Source organism: Carassius auratus, chromosome 27 (genome assembly GCF_003368295.1).
Source record: "Carassius auratus strain Wakin chromosome 27, ASM336829v1, whole genome shotgun sequence".
NCBI classification, from domain to species: Eukaryota; Metazoa; Chordata; class Actinopteri; order Cypriniformes; family Cyprinidae; genus Carassius; species Carassius auratus.
In genome coordinates this window covers 29,727,348-29,743,399 of record NC_039269.1, presented here as the reverse complement: position 1 = coordinate 29,743,399, position 16,052 = coordinate 29,727,348, and the positions used below count along the sequence as shown (strand labels likewise).

At 44.7% G+C, this 16,052-nt stretch overlaps 1 protein-coding gene across 1 annotated transcript; it reads left to right on the top strand.

Moving 5' to 3' along the window:
* Positions 1-11,779: 11,779 nt before the first annotated feature.
* On the top strand, positions 11,780-15,032 carry LOC113046160 (tripartite motif-containing protein 16-like). The gene is made up of 6 exons (XM_026207078.1): positions 11,780-12,542; positions 13,062-13,157; positions 13,237-13,470; positions 13,858-14,017; positions 14,158-14,205; positions 14,415-15,032. Exons 1-6 carry the CDS (start codon positions 11,814-11,816, stop codon positions 14,927-14,929), a joined length of 1,782 nt encoding a protein of 593 aa, XP_026062863.1. The 5' UTR covers positions 11,780-11,813; the 3' UTR covers positions 14,930-15,032.
* Positions 15,033-16,052: the final 1,020 nt, after the last annotated feature.

Sequence of the window (16,052 nt, the reverse complement as noted above, 5' to 3'; positions counted from 1 at the left end):
CTACCATTTTGTTTACTTAAATGGGGAGTCATCTCATTTATCATCAGTAAAATATGGAGTGCCACAAGGATCCGTCCTAGGTCCCCTTCTATTTTCAATATACATGTTGCCCCTTGGTAATATTATTAGAAAATACGGAATTAGCTTCCACTGTTATGCTGATGATACTCAGCTATATATCTCAACGAGACCAGATGAAACTTCCCAATTATCTAAGCTAACAGAGTGTGTTAAAAATGTAAAAGATTGGATGACAAATAATTTTCTCCAATTAAATTCGGATAAGACAGAGATACTAATTATTGGACCAAAAAACACTACACAGAATCTTGTAGATTACAATCTGCAACTAGACGGATGTACTGTTACTTCCACTACAGTCAGAAATCTGGGTGTTATATTAGACAGCAATTTGTCTTTTGAAAATCATATTTCCAATGTTACAAAAACTGCATTCTTCCATCTTAGTAACATTGCCAAGCTACGGAACATGTTATCTGTTTCTGATGCAGAAAAGCTAGTTCATGCATTCATGACCTCTAGACTGGACTATTGTAATGCACTTCTAGGTGGTTGTCCTGCTTCGTCAATAAACAAGCTACAGGTAGTCCAAAATGCAGCAGCTAGAGTCCTTACGAGGTCAAGAAAATATGATCATATTACCCCAATTTTACAGTCTCTGCACTGGCTACCTATTAAGTTCCGTATCAGTTACAAATTATCATTACTTACCTATAAGGCCCTAAATGTTTTAGCTCCTGCATACCTAACTAGCCTTCTACCACGCTACAACCCATCACGCACCCTAAGGTCACAAAACGCTGGACTTTTGGTAGTTCCTAGGATAGCAAAGTCCACTAAAGGAGGTAGAGCTTTCTCACATTTGGCTCCCAAACTCTGGAATAGCCTTCCTGATAATGTTCGGGGTTCAGACACACTCTCTCTGTTTAAATCTAGATTAAAAACACATCTCTTTCGCCAAGCATACGAATAATGTATCTTTTAAATTGTGAGTGTAGTTGCATCTGATCAAAGGTGCATTTTTATTCATTAGCTTGGGTTAAACTAATTTTACTTTGTTGGATCAGCAGCTATGCTAATGATGTATCTATTTTGTTTCTATGTTTCGCCACGGGATTTACACAAGCTCCAGTCTGGATCCAGAACACCTGAGAAGAGATGATGCTGACCCTCAGAGGACCTCAGATGATGCTAACCCTGAATCAACAAACAGAACTAACAATTATTGCTACATGTGTGACTGCATCATATAATAACTTAATTAATAATATTGATAGTTCATCGTCTAGCTGACTACGTCTTGTATTATTATTATTATTATTTTTTTTATTTTTTCTAAAATCCTGTCAAATGTGCACAAACTACTAGCTACTACTAAATATTGTAGAAACATAATTTTCTGTAAAGTTGCTTTGTAACGATTTGTATTGTAAAAAGCGCTATACAAATAAACTTGAATTGAATTGAATTGAACATCCTTTGTTTGTCTGAAACGTGGCTCACGCCCTTGGTCCTGGACGCTGCTGTAACGCCGTCTGAAAACTTCTCTGTTTTTTACGGATGGACAGGACAGCCGAGGCCGGCAAATCCAAAAGCGGAGGAGTGTGTTTCATGATTAACAAGAAATGGTGTGACCCCAGGAATCTCTCCACTCTATCGCGCTCCTGCTCGCCTCATCTGGAACATTTATCCATTATGTGCCACCCATTCTATCTGCCTAGGGAGTTTTCATCGATCATCATAACTGCTGACACTGGTTTGGCTTTGTCTGGGCTTCACGATGCGCTCAGCGGCAACGTCAACAAACATCCTGACGCTGCAATTATCATCGCTGGGGACCAATTTTTATCAACATGTATCCTGTCCAACCAGAGGACCGAATATACTGGATCATTGCTACACTCAGTTTAAGAATGCCTACAAAGCTCGCCCACTACCGGCTTTCGGCAAATCGGACCATGCCGCCATTTTCCTCACACCGGAATATAAACAATGGCTCATTCAAGATCCCCCGGTGCAGAGGGTGGTGACGCGATGGTCCGCCTAATCAGAAGCAATGCTACAAGCTGCTCTTGATGGATGTAGCATTAACATCATGGATGTAGCATTAAGCTTTGTAAACACGCTAGCCAAACAAGCTACGTAGACCAGGACATGTTTCGCGCAAGTTCATCTGACGTCAGCGAGTTCACGGATGTAGCATTAAGCTTTGTAAACACAGCCAAACAAGCTACGGATACAGTAACTATAAGGAAATTCTCTCATCAGAAACCGTGGGTGGACAGATCAATCCGTGCAGCAGTAAACAAACGCACTGCTGCTTACAACGCCGGTCTTCTGTCAGGAAACATGAGCGAGTACAAAGCATCGTGCTATGCTCTCCGACGCGCAGTAAGAGCCGCCAAATACAGATGCAGGGTACACATAGAGTCACATTTCCAGCTAAATGACTCCCGACGCATGTGGCAAGGACTAAGGACCATCTGTGCCTTTGGAAATAAATCCTCTGCAGAGGTGAGAGCAGAACCGTCGCTGGCTGACGAGCTAAACACTTTTTATGGCCGCTTTGAAAGCAATCTAAGCAGTGTGAGTCTGCCGATGTGACGGCACGTAAGAGAGGAGGAAGCAAATGCAGGCAATCAGAGAATGTTTATTGAGGATGGTAGAAAATACAGCAAAATGAAAGATGAAGACTCAGTCCAGGATGTGGGCAATGGTGACGGAAGGTCTACAGTGGCGTGAGAAGTGCTGGATGGTGAAGTCGGTGGATGAATGTGATGACGGTCAATGGAAGAACCCAGAAACAGACCGGAACACTCACACGAAGACGACCTCACGAACACAATCCAGTACATGAACACGAGAGACTGTAATCCAACAGAGACGCTGAAACATGAATGAGGATCTGACAACAGACAGAGAGATGAGTGAGTATAAGTAGCTGAGTGGGGATGAGGATCAGCTGGAGCGAGACAATCAACACCCAGGTGACAACAATCAACCAAACGAGCACATGGAGACTACGTGAGTACAAATACAAACACAAAACATGACACGGATGAAACCATGGATTTCCTACCGTGACAGTACCCCCTCCCCTAGGACGTCACCTGACGTTCCCAGCCTGCCTTACCTGTAGATTGTAATCATCTATAAGGTGGTGATCCAGTATATCCCGAGCAGGAACCCACCTTCTCTCCTCCGGACCGTAACCTTCCCAATCCACCAAGTACTGAAATCCGCGTCCCCTCCGTCTAGAGTCCAGAATACGATTTACCGAATAGGTGGTTTCCCCATTAACGATACGAGGCGGGGGGGGGGGGGGACCGGGGCAGGCGGATTAAGACGGGAAAAAATCACCGATTTAATTTTGGACACATGGGCGAAGACGCACGGTTACCGGATTAATAATTTTGGTAATAGAAAACGGGCCAATAAATTTGGGAGCAAGTTTGTTTGAAACGGAACGCATAGGAATATTCTGGGTAGAAAGCCACACTCTTTGACCGACGACGTAACGGGGAGGCTTCGACCGGTGGCGATCGGCCTTAGCCTTGGTGCGCGACCTAGCCTGGAGCAGAGCTCTGCGAGCTCTGGTCCAGGTGCGGTGACACCTTTGGACTAGTGCGTGTGCGGAGGGGACCGAAACCTCGGATTCCGTACTGACAAAATTAGGTGGTTGGTACCCTAAACTACACTTAAATGGAGACATGCCCGTAGATGACACTGGCAAAGAATTGTGTGCGTACTCCACAATTGAGAGTTGCTGACACCAGGACGAAGGATTCTTGGAAGCCAAACATCGCAAAACCCTTTCGACATCCTGATTGGCTCGCTCGGTTTGACCATTGCTCTGGGGATGGAACCCGGAAGAAAGACTAACAGTCGCTCCTAACAATTTACAGAACTCTCGCCAAAATCTGGACACAAATTGGGGACCCCTGTCAGAAACCACGTCTGTCGGAAGGCCATGTATACGGAAGACGTGGTCAATGACAGCTACCGCTGTTTCCTTGGCTGATGGTAATTTGGGCAAGGGAATGAAATGAGTCGTCTTCGAGAACCGGTCCACTACGGTTAAAATCACCATATTGCCCTTAGAGGGCGGGAGGGCGGTAATGAAATCTAGCGAAATGTGGGACCAGGGTCTCGAAGGGACAGACAGCGGTAAGAGTAACCCATCTGGAGGTCGATTGGAAGTCTTACCAATAGCGCAAACCGAACAAGCCAAGACGAAGTCGTGGACGTCACGAGCCATACCAGGCCACCAAAATCGTTGCATGACTAGAAAACCTAGTTCTACTAACCCCTGGGTGACAAGCAACACTGGAACAATGACCCCACTGGAGAACGTCTGACCGTAACCCCTCCGGCACAAACAATCGGTTCGGTGGGCAACGAGCCGGGGGCGTTACCCCTTCTAAGGCAGTCAAAACCTTCGATTCGACCTCCCATCTGAGCGCGGAGATAATGATGGTCCCCGGTAAAATGGGCTCGGGAGTAGCAGTACGATCGGAACGCTCAAAAAGACGGGATAAAGCATCAGGTTTGATGTTTTTGGAACCCGGCCGGTAAGAAAGTGTAAAATCGAAACGACCGAAAAACAATGCCCACCGAGCCTGCCTGGAGTTAAGTCTTTTGGCGGTTCTAATGTATTCGAGATTCTTATGGTCCGTCCATACAATGAAGGGTACACCCGACCCTTCAAGCCAGTGACGCCATTCTTCCAGTGCAAGTTTGACTGCCAACAACTCTCGATTACCAATGTCATAATTAACCTCCGCAGGGGATAAACGGTGAGAATAATACGCGCAAGGATGCACCTTTCCGTCTGAGGATGCGCGCTGGGACAACACTGCTCCTACCCCCACCTCTGACGCGTCGACCTCCACTATGAATTGACGTGAGCGATCAGGGGTGACGAGAATGGGAGCAGAAACAAAGCAGCTCTTCAGTTTGGCAAACGCAGCCTCGGCTGCGTCTGACCACCTGAACGTCAATCTAGGGGAGGTCAAAGCGGTCAGAGGCGCGGCTAGTTGACTGAAATTGCGAATGAAACGCCGGTAAAAATTGGCGAACCCCAGAAATCTCTGCAGGGCCTTGCGAGACTCTGGGGATGGCCAATCTGCCACAGCCTTAACCTTCTCAGGGTCCATGCGAACACCCTCAGTCGAAATGATGTGTCCTAGAAAAGAAACAGACTGTGCATGAAAAACGCATTTCTCCGCCTTGACAAACAATCCATTCTCTAGCAACCGCAGAAGCACTCGTCGTACGTGTTGCACGTGTTCCTGGAGAGACGAAGAAAAAATCAATATGTCATCCAGGTAAACATATATGAACAGATCGACCATGTCTCGCAACACGTCATTAACAAGTGCTTGGAAGACTGCCGGCGAGTTGGTTAGCCCGAAAGGCATGACGCAATACTCAAAATGGCCTCTAGGGGTGTTAAAGGCAGTCTTCCACTCATCCCCCTCCCTGATGCGGACCAAATGATAAGCATTACGTAAGTCCAATTTAGTGAAAACGGACGCTCCCTGCAACCTCTCAAAAGCTGAAGACATAAGCGGCAAAGGATAGGTATTCTTTACCGTTATGCTGTTCAACCCTCGGTAGTCTATGCATGGTTGCAAGGATCCGTCCTTCTTTCCCACAAAAAAGAACCCCGCCCCCGCTGGAGAAGAAGAAGAGCGGATGAACCCCGTTGCTAGAGAACTGGATATATATTTCTCCATGGCCGCCGTCTCTGGAATAGACAAAGAATATAACTTGCCCTTAGGCGGAGAAGTACCTGGCAATAACTCTATCGCACAGTCATAGGGACGATGAGGAGGAAGAGAATCAGCCCGAGACTTACTGAACACCTCCTTCAGGTCGTGGTACTCCGCGGGCACGTTAGCCAAATCCACTGCTTCCCCCTGAAACACAGACTCAGAAACATTAACACCAGCAGACAAAAGACAAGACAAATGACATTCCTTGCTCCAGCTAACCACAGATCCGAGACGCCAATCGATCCTGGGGTTGTGTTTATGGAGCCAGGTGTGACCGAGAACAATGGGGGATAGAGGTGAGTCCGTGATGAAGAATGAAATCTCCTCCGTATGGTTACCAGCTGTGATGAGAGAAACCGGTAGAGTGGTCTGTGTGATGACAGGCAGTCTGTGTCCGTTGAGTGCAAAAGGTGCAATGGGGTGTTTGAGGGAGGTGAGAGGAATGTTGAGCTTACTAGCAAACTTGAAGTCCATGAAACTACCCTCGGCCCCAGAATCCAACAAAGCGTGATGATTGAGTGCGTGGGTGGACCACCGTAGACTCACCGGAAGGAGTGTCGATGTAGATGAGGTCTTCTTGGCAGAGATCCCACCCGATAGTAGCCTCAGTTTTACTATCGGGCTTGGTCTTTTACCGGACAGCGCTGGATGTGATGTTCTTGGCTGCCACAGTACAAACACAGTCCCAGGGATCTCCGCCTGATCCTCTCCTCCCGGGAGAGCCGAGCTCACCCCACCTGCATGGGTTCAGGATCTCCAGGTGGGCTGACTGCAACTTCTGAGCGCTGACGCTGAGCTTCCGGTCTGGTCGCGAGAACTGCTCTCCCCCTCCGTCTGTCGGCTTGGTCGAGTCGGTTGTCTTTTCTGATGGCGAAGTCAATCAGACCATTGAGAGAAGTGGGGAGTTCAGCGGCGCGGATCTCCTGTTGGATGCGGTCAGCCAACCCATGCAGGAAGTGATCCCACTGCGCCTCTTCGTTCCACTTACACTCCGCCGCCAGGGTGCGGAACTCGATCGCATAGTCAGATACGGACCTGTCTTCCTGACGTAGGTCCGTGAGAAGTCTAGCCGCCTCCCTCCCGGCGACGGAGCGGTCGAAGACCCGTCTCATCTCCTCCGAAAGGGCGTGGAATGAGGCTCAGCAGCTGTCTTGGTTCTCCCACACCGCCGTCCCCCAGAGGGCAGCCCTCCCCGTCAGTAGTGACAAGACGAATGCCACCTTCATCTCCTCGGTGGTAAACGTGCGGGGCTGCAAGGCGAAGTGCAGAGAACAATGTGACAGAAATGATCGACAAAACTTAGGCTCACCCGCATATTTCTCTGGAATGGGGAGGCGTGGTTCGGACTGGGAAATCCCTCCGGAGACGATCGGCGGTGTGGGTGGCGTGGGAGGCGCAGCGGGTGGCGGTTGTTGTTGATGTTGAGCCTGGAGAGCGAGCTCGGACACCTTCGTCACCATTGCTTGGAAAGCTCGACCCATCTCATCTATCGCCTTGTCTTGGCGATCCATACGACCAACGGCTCTCTGCAGAAATTCCTCCAGATGAGATGGGGAGCGATCGCCTGCTGCTTCCATGATGGTCAGATCCTACTGTGACGGCACGTAAGAGAGGAGGAAGCAAATGCAGGCAATCAGAGAATGTTTATTGAGGATGGTAGAAAATACAGCAAAATGAAAGATGAAGACTCAGTCCAGGATGTGGGCAATGGTGACGGAAGGTCTACAGTGGCGTGAGAAGTGCTGGATGGTGAAGTCGGTGGATGAATGTGATGACGGTCAATGGAAGAACCCAGAAACAGACCGGAACACTCACACGAAGACGACCTCACGAACACAATCCAGTACACGAACACGAGAGACTGTAATCCAACAGAGACGCTGAAACATGAATGAGGATCTGACAACAGACAGAGAGATGAGTGAGTATAAGTAGCTGAGTGAGGATGAAGATCAGCTGGAGCGAGACAATCAACACCCAGGTGACAACAATCAACCAAACGAGCACATGGAGACTACGTGAGTACAAATACAAACACAAAACATGACACGGAGGAAACAATGGATTTCCTACCGTGACAGCCGATCAGCGCGTCAGGAAGCAGCAGTCAGAGCAGCAATCATCATGCGATCACCGTGTTGGAGGACGAGGTTCGGAGGGCACTAAAGCGAGTGAATGTAAGGAAAGCAGCTGGACCTGATGGGATTTCTGGCCGTGTTCTGCGGTCCTGCGCTGATCAGCTTGCTGGTTTGTTTACATTCCATTTTTAATAAGTCCCTTGCTACATCGGTGGTTCCCTCCTCATTCAAAAAATCTGTCATTATCCCTGTGCCTAAGAACAATAAACGCTCTTGTCTGAATCGTTCAGTTGCCCTCACATCAATAGTCATGAAGGTCTTTGAGGGACTTGTTAAAAACGTCATTTGCTCCTCCATCCCGGATACTTTGGACCCTCTTCAGTTTGCCTATCGCCCAAACAGATCCACTGATGATGCCATCTCTCACATCCTGCACTCTTTTCTCACACACATTGACAGCAATAACAGGAACTATGTGAGGCTGCTATTTATCGACTATAGCTCGGCTTTTAATACTGTAGTCCCCATAAAGCTAGCTTCTAAACTCATGGACCTCGGCCTGAATTCTTCACTCTGCAACTGGATTCTTGATTTCCTCACCGGCAGACCTCAAGTGGTGAAACTAGGCCAGTACACCTCCAGCTCCATCTCCCTGAACGTAGGAGCCTCGCAGCGCTGTGTCCTGAGTCCCCTGCTCTACTCTCTCTACACACATGACTGCGTGTCTTCGCACAGCTCCAATTATCAAATTTGCTGATGATACTGTGGTTCTGGTCCTCATTCACAACAATAAGGAGACCGCATATTTGGATGAGGTAGAGAAATTAACATCATGGTGCCAGGACAACTGTCTCTCTCTGAATGTGAGCAAAACTAAAGAACTGATTGTGGACTTTAGGAAGAGACAGCAGCAGCCCTATACTCCTCTTATGATCAGCGGGACCCCTGTGGAGAGGGTGAGCAGCTTCAAGTACCTTGGTGTAAACATCTCCGAGGACCGTTTGAGCTCCTTTCACACTGCACGTCGGACCCGCAATATTTCTGGAACACTGGCGGATCGCCTTCTGTGTGAGAGCAACCACGTCCCGGGATTGATTACCGAATTGAACCCGGGTCGGGGACCTAGTAACATTGCGGGGTTCGACCCGGGACCAGCGCTGTGTGAACAAAAGCCAGATCTAATTCCATGTCGAAGTGATGATGTGCGTTATCGTCTTTTACCGGCTGTTTTGAAGGAAGATCAACGTTCGCGACGAAAACACATGTGCAAACTGTAATGAAGCAGAGATCAGTTAGTTCCTCACTTTCCGCGCTGACGCAGAGACCGTTTGCTTGCTTCAGTGAAAGTATAACGTGCCTAGCGTTGTCGACTCGTACATTACACGTCACGCGCTGATGTCACGTGTCGTTACGGGATCTTCAAGGGTTGTGTGTGAAAGCACGCACATATCCCGGGTCATCACTGGCAGTGTGAAAGTGCAAAATCTAGCGACCAGGGAACAATTGCAGGAACACTTTACTCCTGTATTTGCCGGAATGGCAGTGTGAAAGGGGCTTTGGACTACTCACATTCAAACACAGGTTAATAAAGCCAGGCAAAGGCTGTACCATCTGCGACAGCTGAGGAAATTCAGGGTCTCACCAGCAATCCTGAAAACTTTCTATTCAGGGGCTATAGAAAGTGTATTGACTCAGTGTATCTCAGTGTGGTATGGGAACAGCTCCAGTCAAGACTGCAAAGCCCTGCAGAGAGTTGTGTGCTTAGCTGAGCGCATTTCAGGGTCTGCTCTCCCCTCTCTGCAGGACATTTACCTCAAACGCTGCAGAAGCAGAGCTGCTAAAATCATCAAAGACTCCATCCACCCCAGTAACCATCTTTTCACTTTGCTGCCATCTGGTAAGCAAATTAGCCTGATGGCAAAAACCGAGAGACTCAGGAGGAGTTTCTTCCCCCAGGCTCCTAAATTCAAAACCAGCCTCTTAACATCCTCTTGCCTCCACTTAATGTACACTTTATCAGTAAGATATTCATCATTCACTACCTCACATAGAAACACTGACAGTTTCACCCTGTTTGCACATTTGCTTCTTGTACATTCCTGTGTATCTTAATATTTAAGACTACAGTATAATGCACACATGCACATTGTACATCCCTGTATATCTTAATATTTAAGACTACAGTTTACTTTCATGCACATTATTTTGCGTTCTATATTTAATCCTACAATATATATCTTTTTATATTTTATTCTTATATTTTTATTGTTTACTTTTATTTAATTCTTACATAGCATTATTTATGTATATTTTCATCTGTGTTGTTTTCTTTAATAATTGCACTGTCCATGGAGCGGACCTAACTCACATTTCACTGCTGGTTATATATGCTATTTATAATTTTGTATGTGACGAATAAAAATCTTGAATCTTAAATCTTGAGAACCTGCTCTTATCATTCGATCGTTGTTATAGAACTCTTTTAGTGCTATTGGATCTTAGCGCAGCATTCAGAATTAATCAGAATCAGAATGAGCTTATACAAGGAATTTGTTTTCGTGATAGAAACTCAGCAGTACAACAGAATTACAGCGACAGAACAAAAAACACATAATAAAAGAATAAAATACAAATAAGTAGGTAAGGGATGACATTATACAAATTGACAATTGTATGGCAGGTATATTACAAAAAAGCAGTTATGTATGTACAAGTATATTATGTGCAAAACTTAAGTGTACACTAAGTATGTGTGTTAGATTAATAAGTGTATGTGCATTTAAATATAAATAGTGTAGTGTGTTCCACAGTTATTATCAGTTGTCCATTAGATGGATTGCTTGAGGGGAAGAAACTGCTCCTGTGCCTGTGTTTTCTGTCTAGATGTTGCAGAACATAATGCAGTCCAAAGTTTATTGCATCGTCCACAAACCTGTTTGCTCTGTAGGCAAACTGAAGAGGATCCAGCAAGGGTCCAGTGATGACCTTCAGGTAGGGCAGGACCAGTTTTTCAAATGACTTCATGACTACAGATGTTAAAGCCACAGGCCTGTAGTCATTTAGTCCTGTAATTTGGGGTTTCTTTGGGATGGGGATGATGGTGGAGCGTTTGAAGCATGAAGGTGGAAGCAGCTCCAGTGATCTGTTGAAGATCTGTGTAAAGATGGGGGCCAGCTGGTCAGCATCCTGGCACCGCATCCTCGCTTATCTGTATTGCAGGTGTGGGGGAGAGGGGGGATGCAGGAGTTGTGAATGGTGTGAACGGTTGTTTGGAGAGGTGTTCAGGATGGGTTGCAGGAGTTGCAGGAATTCAACACTACTGACCACAACATTCTTTTGCATAGACTAGAAAACTTTGTTGGCATTAATGGAAATGCATTTGCCTGGTTTAAATTGTACTTATATGACCGTCATCAGTTTGTGAATGAAGCGAACGAAGAGGTATCATAAAACAATAAAGTTCATACATTTAATAATATCGATCACAAGTGCAGTATGGAGTACCTCAAGGATCAGTACTTGGACCGTTAATCCTCCACGCTTTATATGCTACCCTTGGGAGATATCATCATGAAACACAATGTTAGCTTTCACTGTTATGCTGATGATACTCAACTCTATATTTCTTCGCAGCGAAACATACCAATTTGAAAAACTAGCGGAATGCATAGTCAACATAAAAAAACTGGGGGACGAAAATGTATTACTGCTAAATTCTGAAAAACAGAGGTGTTAATAATAGGACCTTAGAACTCTCCATGTATTAACCAAAAACGCTGTCTAAGACTTGATGGCTGCTCTATTAATTCTTCACCACCAGTTAAGAACCTATGCTGGCTATTTGATAGCAATCTGTCCTTAGAAAACACACATTTCTAACATTTGTAAAAAGTATTCTAAAAAGTATTCTAATTCGTTGAGATCACGCTTTGAATAAATGTTTTTGAATAAACACTTTGAATCCATGAATATAGTTTTACACACATCACTCAAACACAGAACCAGGAAACAGGAATCACATGAGTTCGGGGAAAGAGAAAGTGAAAGTGTAGCTGAGCTCTGTGTGTTTGTGACTCTTTATTCCTGCAGTAAAATGGCAGAAGCCAGATTTTCTCAGGATGAGTTTTTGTGTCCGGTGTGTCTGGATCTCCTGAAGGATCCAGTGACCATCCAGTGTGGACACAGTTACTGTATGAGCTGTATTACAGACTGCTGGGATAAAGAGGATGAGAAGAGAGTCTACAGCTGCCCTCAGTGCAGACAGACCTTCAGTCCAAGACCTGCTTTATTTAAGAACGTGGTGTTTGCTGAAATGCTGGAGAAACTGAAGAAGACTAAACTTCAAAGTGTGGTTCCTGCTGGAGCTGGAGATGTGGAGTGTGACGTCTGTACTGGAAGAAAATACAGAGCCGTCAAGTCCTGTCTGGTGTGTCTGAACTCTTACTGTCAGAATCACCTTGAACAACATGAGAGTTTGTTTAAAGGAAAGAAACACAGTTTGATTGAAGCCACTGAACGACTGCAGGAGATGATCTGCCAGAAACACGAGAAGCTCCTCGAGGTTTTCTGTCGCACTGATCAGAAGTGTATATGTGTGCTGTGTACGATGGATGAACATAAAAACCACGACACTGTATCAGCCGCAGATCAGAGGACAGAGAAACAGGTATTTAACACTAGACACTGATGAAATATTGCTGACACTCGTTTCATATGTGTTTATATCAGCACCATATTAACAGCTTACAGCATTCACACTGTTCACCACAGCGGAAATGAACAACAGCTACACACAAACACTTTCTGTTCAGTAAAACTGACTGAATCCAGGTCATTTTAGCCCTTTATAGCTTCACTTCAGTCCTTTATTTTCCGTCTAGAGCTGCAGCTTAATTACACAGAACACAGAAGTCAGTGTGTAGCTCTACATCTGTCAGATTCACTTTCATAATATACACTTATAGTGTGGAACAGGCCTTAATCACACATGATAGATAATTCATGAAAGATGGTAGTAAATGATCAATCATCCCTTCTGGAGTTTGAACCTACAGCCATTGATTATCAGTTCAGATATTTAACCTTTAAAATGCCTCACCCTACTTTTCCTGGATTGATCTGTTCTCATGAAGATTTAGTGTCAGTAGTTTTCTCTGAGATTGACTATCATCTGTTTGTCCTGCAGAAGCAGCTGAAGAAGACACAGAAGACGCTCCAGCAGAGAATCCAGCAGAGAGAGAAAGATCTCCAGCAGCTGAGAGAGACCGTGGAGTCTCATAAGGTGAGTCTGGAGAAGAAGAGAAGTTTGTCTCCGTCTCAGTTCAGACTCACTGAAGCTGAATCACTGTGTGTCCTAACAGCGCTCTGCACAGACAGCAGTGGAAGACAGTGAGAGGATCTTTACTGAGCTCATCCGCTCCATTGAGAGAAGCCGCTCTGAGCTGATACGACTGATCAGAGATCAGGAAAAGACTGCAGTGAGTCGAGCTGAAGAACGACTGGAGCGACTGGAGCAGGAGATCAATGATCTGAGGAGGAGAGACGCTGAGCTGGAGCAGCTTTCACACACACAGGATCACATCCAGTTCCTGCAGGTAACACAGATCTAGAAGAACAGGATCATAGTGGACCTGAGTGAAAGATATCAATAATGGTCGATCTAATCATACCTTTGAGCTGTTTCTCCTGATCAAATCTACTCAACTCTACAATGAGACTCCATTGATGTGCTTGAGCTGTTAGATGGACATTTATGTTCTTAGCAGATATTTTATTGTTCAAACTGTTTCCTAGAAAGTTCACAAACAGTGTATGTGGTGAATACTAGGATCTGTAGCTCTGATGTGATATAATGAATATGAGGAGAATGAAGCTGATGATGTGAAAGTGCTGGATTGAGTTACTAAAGATCAGTGAAGTCAAATCTGATGTTTCTGAAGGTTACTGAGTGAAGTGTGGAGTTTGATTTCTGTTTTCTGTAGAGTTTCCAGTCTCTCTCCGCACCTCCTGAATCTACAGACGTAAATGATGATCTCTCCAGTTCTCTCTTCTCTTCTGATGATCTGAGAGAATCTGTCCATCAGCTGAGAGACAAACTGGAGGATTTCTGCAAAGAGCAGCTCAAGAAGATCTCAGACAGAGGTAAAGTCCTGGAGATTCATCTGCTCTCAGAAACCAGTCTATCATCATCTCATATCATGGAGAACATCATATTAGAAATGTGTTAGGAATAGATACAGGATCATGAGAATCACACTGTTCATGTCTGTTGATTTCCACAGTCACATTCACCAACATTGTTCCCAGAACCAGGAAGGACTTCCTACAATGTAAGTCAGTAAGAACACAAGCAGAAAAACTCATGAGTGTGTTCATGTTCCTCCTGTAGAAGGAGAAAGAAGAGTTTTATAACTGATGATGTAGATGATGATGTTCACAGATATCTGTTCATCTGTACTGAGACACTGATGATACACTGAACATGAAAAGATCAAACAGATTCATAATTCCTGATTCTGATGTGTTTTATCTCCATCAGATTCCCATCAGCTCACTCTGGATCTGAACACAGTGTATAAACGCCTCCGTCTGTCTGAGAACAACAGAGTGATTACATTCACTAACACACTCCAGCCGTATCCTGATCATCCAGACAGATTTGATGAGTATGAGCAGGTGTTGTGTAGAGAGAGTGTGAGTGGACGCTGTTACTGGGAGATTGAGTGGAGTGGAGATGTGGATATATCAGTGTCATATAAGAGCATCAGCAGGAAGGGACGGGGTGTTGAGTGTGTGTTTGGATGTAATGATCAGTCCTGGAGTTTGATCTGCTCTTCCTCCAGTTACTCTTTCATACACAGTAACATAAAGACTGATCTCTCTGTGAAGTCCATCAGCAGGAGAATAGGAGTGTTTGTGGATCACAGAGCAGGAACTCTGTCCTTCTACAGCGTCTCTGACACAATGAGCCTCATCCACACAGTCCAGACCACATTCACTCAGACGCTCTATCCTGGGTTTGGGGTTTATAATGGATCAGTGAAACTGTGTTGATGAAGCAGAATACACTGACGAGAGATTCTACCCATAATGCTTTGAGCTGCATGATAAATCAATAACAGTGTTATTACTCAATCTCTTCCTATCTCGTCATGACTGTGATGAGTGGGGCGGGCCGAGTCCCACGGAGGAGATCATTGAGTGGAGCAGGTGTCGCTCATTTCCCAATCACTCCACCGGCCTCGCTCCGTTCCCACGGCTCTCGGCCCGCCCCACTCATCACAATGACATTAATATTACAACTTTACTTCTGTCAGTGAAAAAATATCAGAATAAATGTAATAAATCCTCACAGAGACGGAAAGATCAGTGTGTGTGAGTCCTGCTGAGTGACTCTGTGTTTCTGTGCTCTTCACATCCTACATTTGTATAAATTAATATCAGTCATTTAGTTAATCATTAATAATAATTATTAATAATTGATATTTTCATTATTAATATATTATTTTAATGATTTTTAATGTGTTATTTCTGTTCTCTGATATGAATGAAGCTTCTACCCACTTGACGAACAAAGGTGATGGGTTTTATTCCTCTGTGCAGATCTCCAGAAGACAAATCAAGAACCTTGTTATAGTTTCTTCTCTCGTCCTAAAATCATTGACATAAAAACAGATGAGTCAGATCAACTCAATTCAGTGGAATCAAGATTTGAGATGTACTGATGTTAATTTTCTTTTATTACTGATACAGATTATTTGTATTTGCAGAACCAATATTTATTTCATGTTTTTGTTGTTTTTGTAACATTTAATCTTCATATCACAACAATAAAAACTCATTTTTAATATCAGCAGCAACAATATTAAAACAACATAATAAAACTAATAGTCTAATGTTTTCAATTGGAGAACATGGAGCCAGTTTAATATCACTGCACACAGCTTTCTGTAAACCATCACATCAATAAGTGCCACAAAAGGGTGCTTTTAGATACATCAAGTTTATTTTGTTACTACAACAATGCTGGATGAATGATCAATAAAAAAAACAACACTCGCATTAGAAAACAAACCTTTTACTGAAAGCGACAAGACAGAGTTGTTGGCAGACATGTTGTCAAGTCACTAAGACTCAACAGTTTAAACTGAACTCAGTTATCACGTGAGGAGAATCT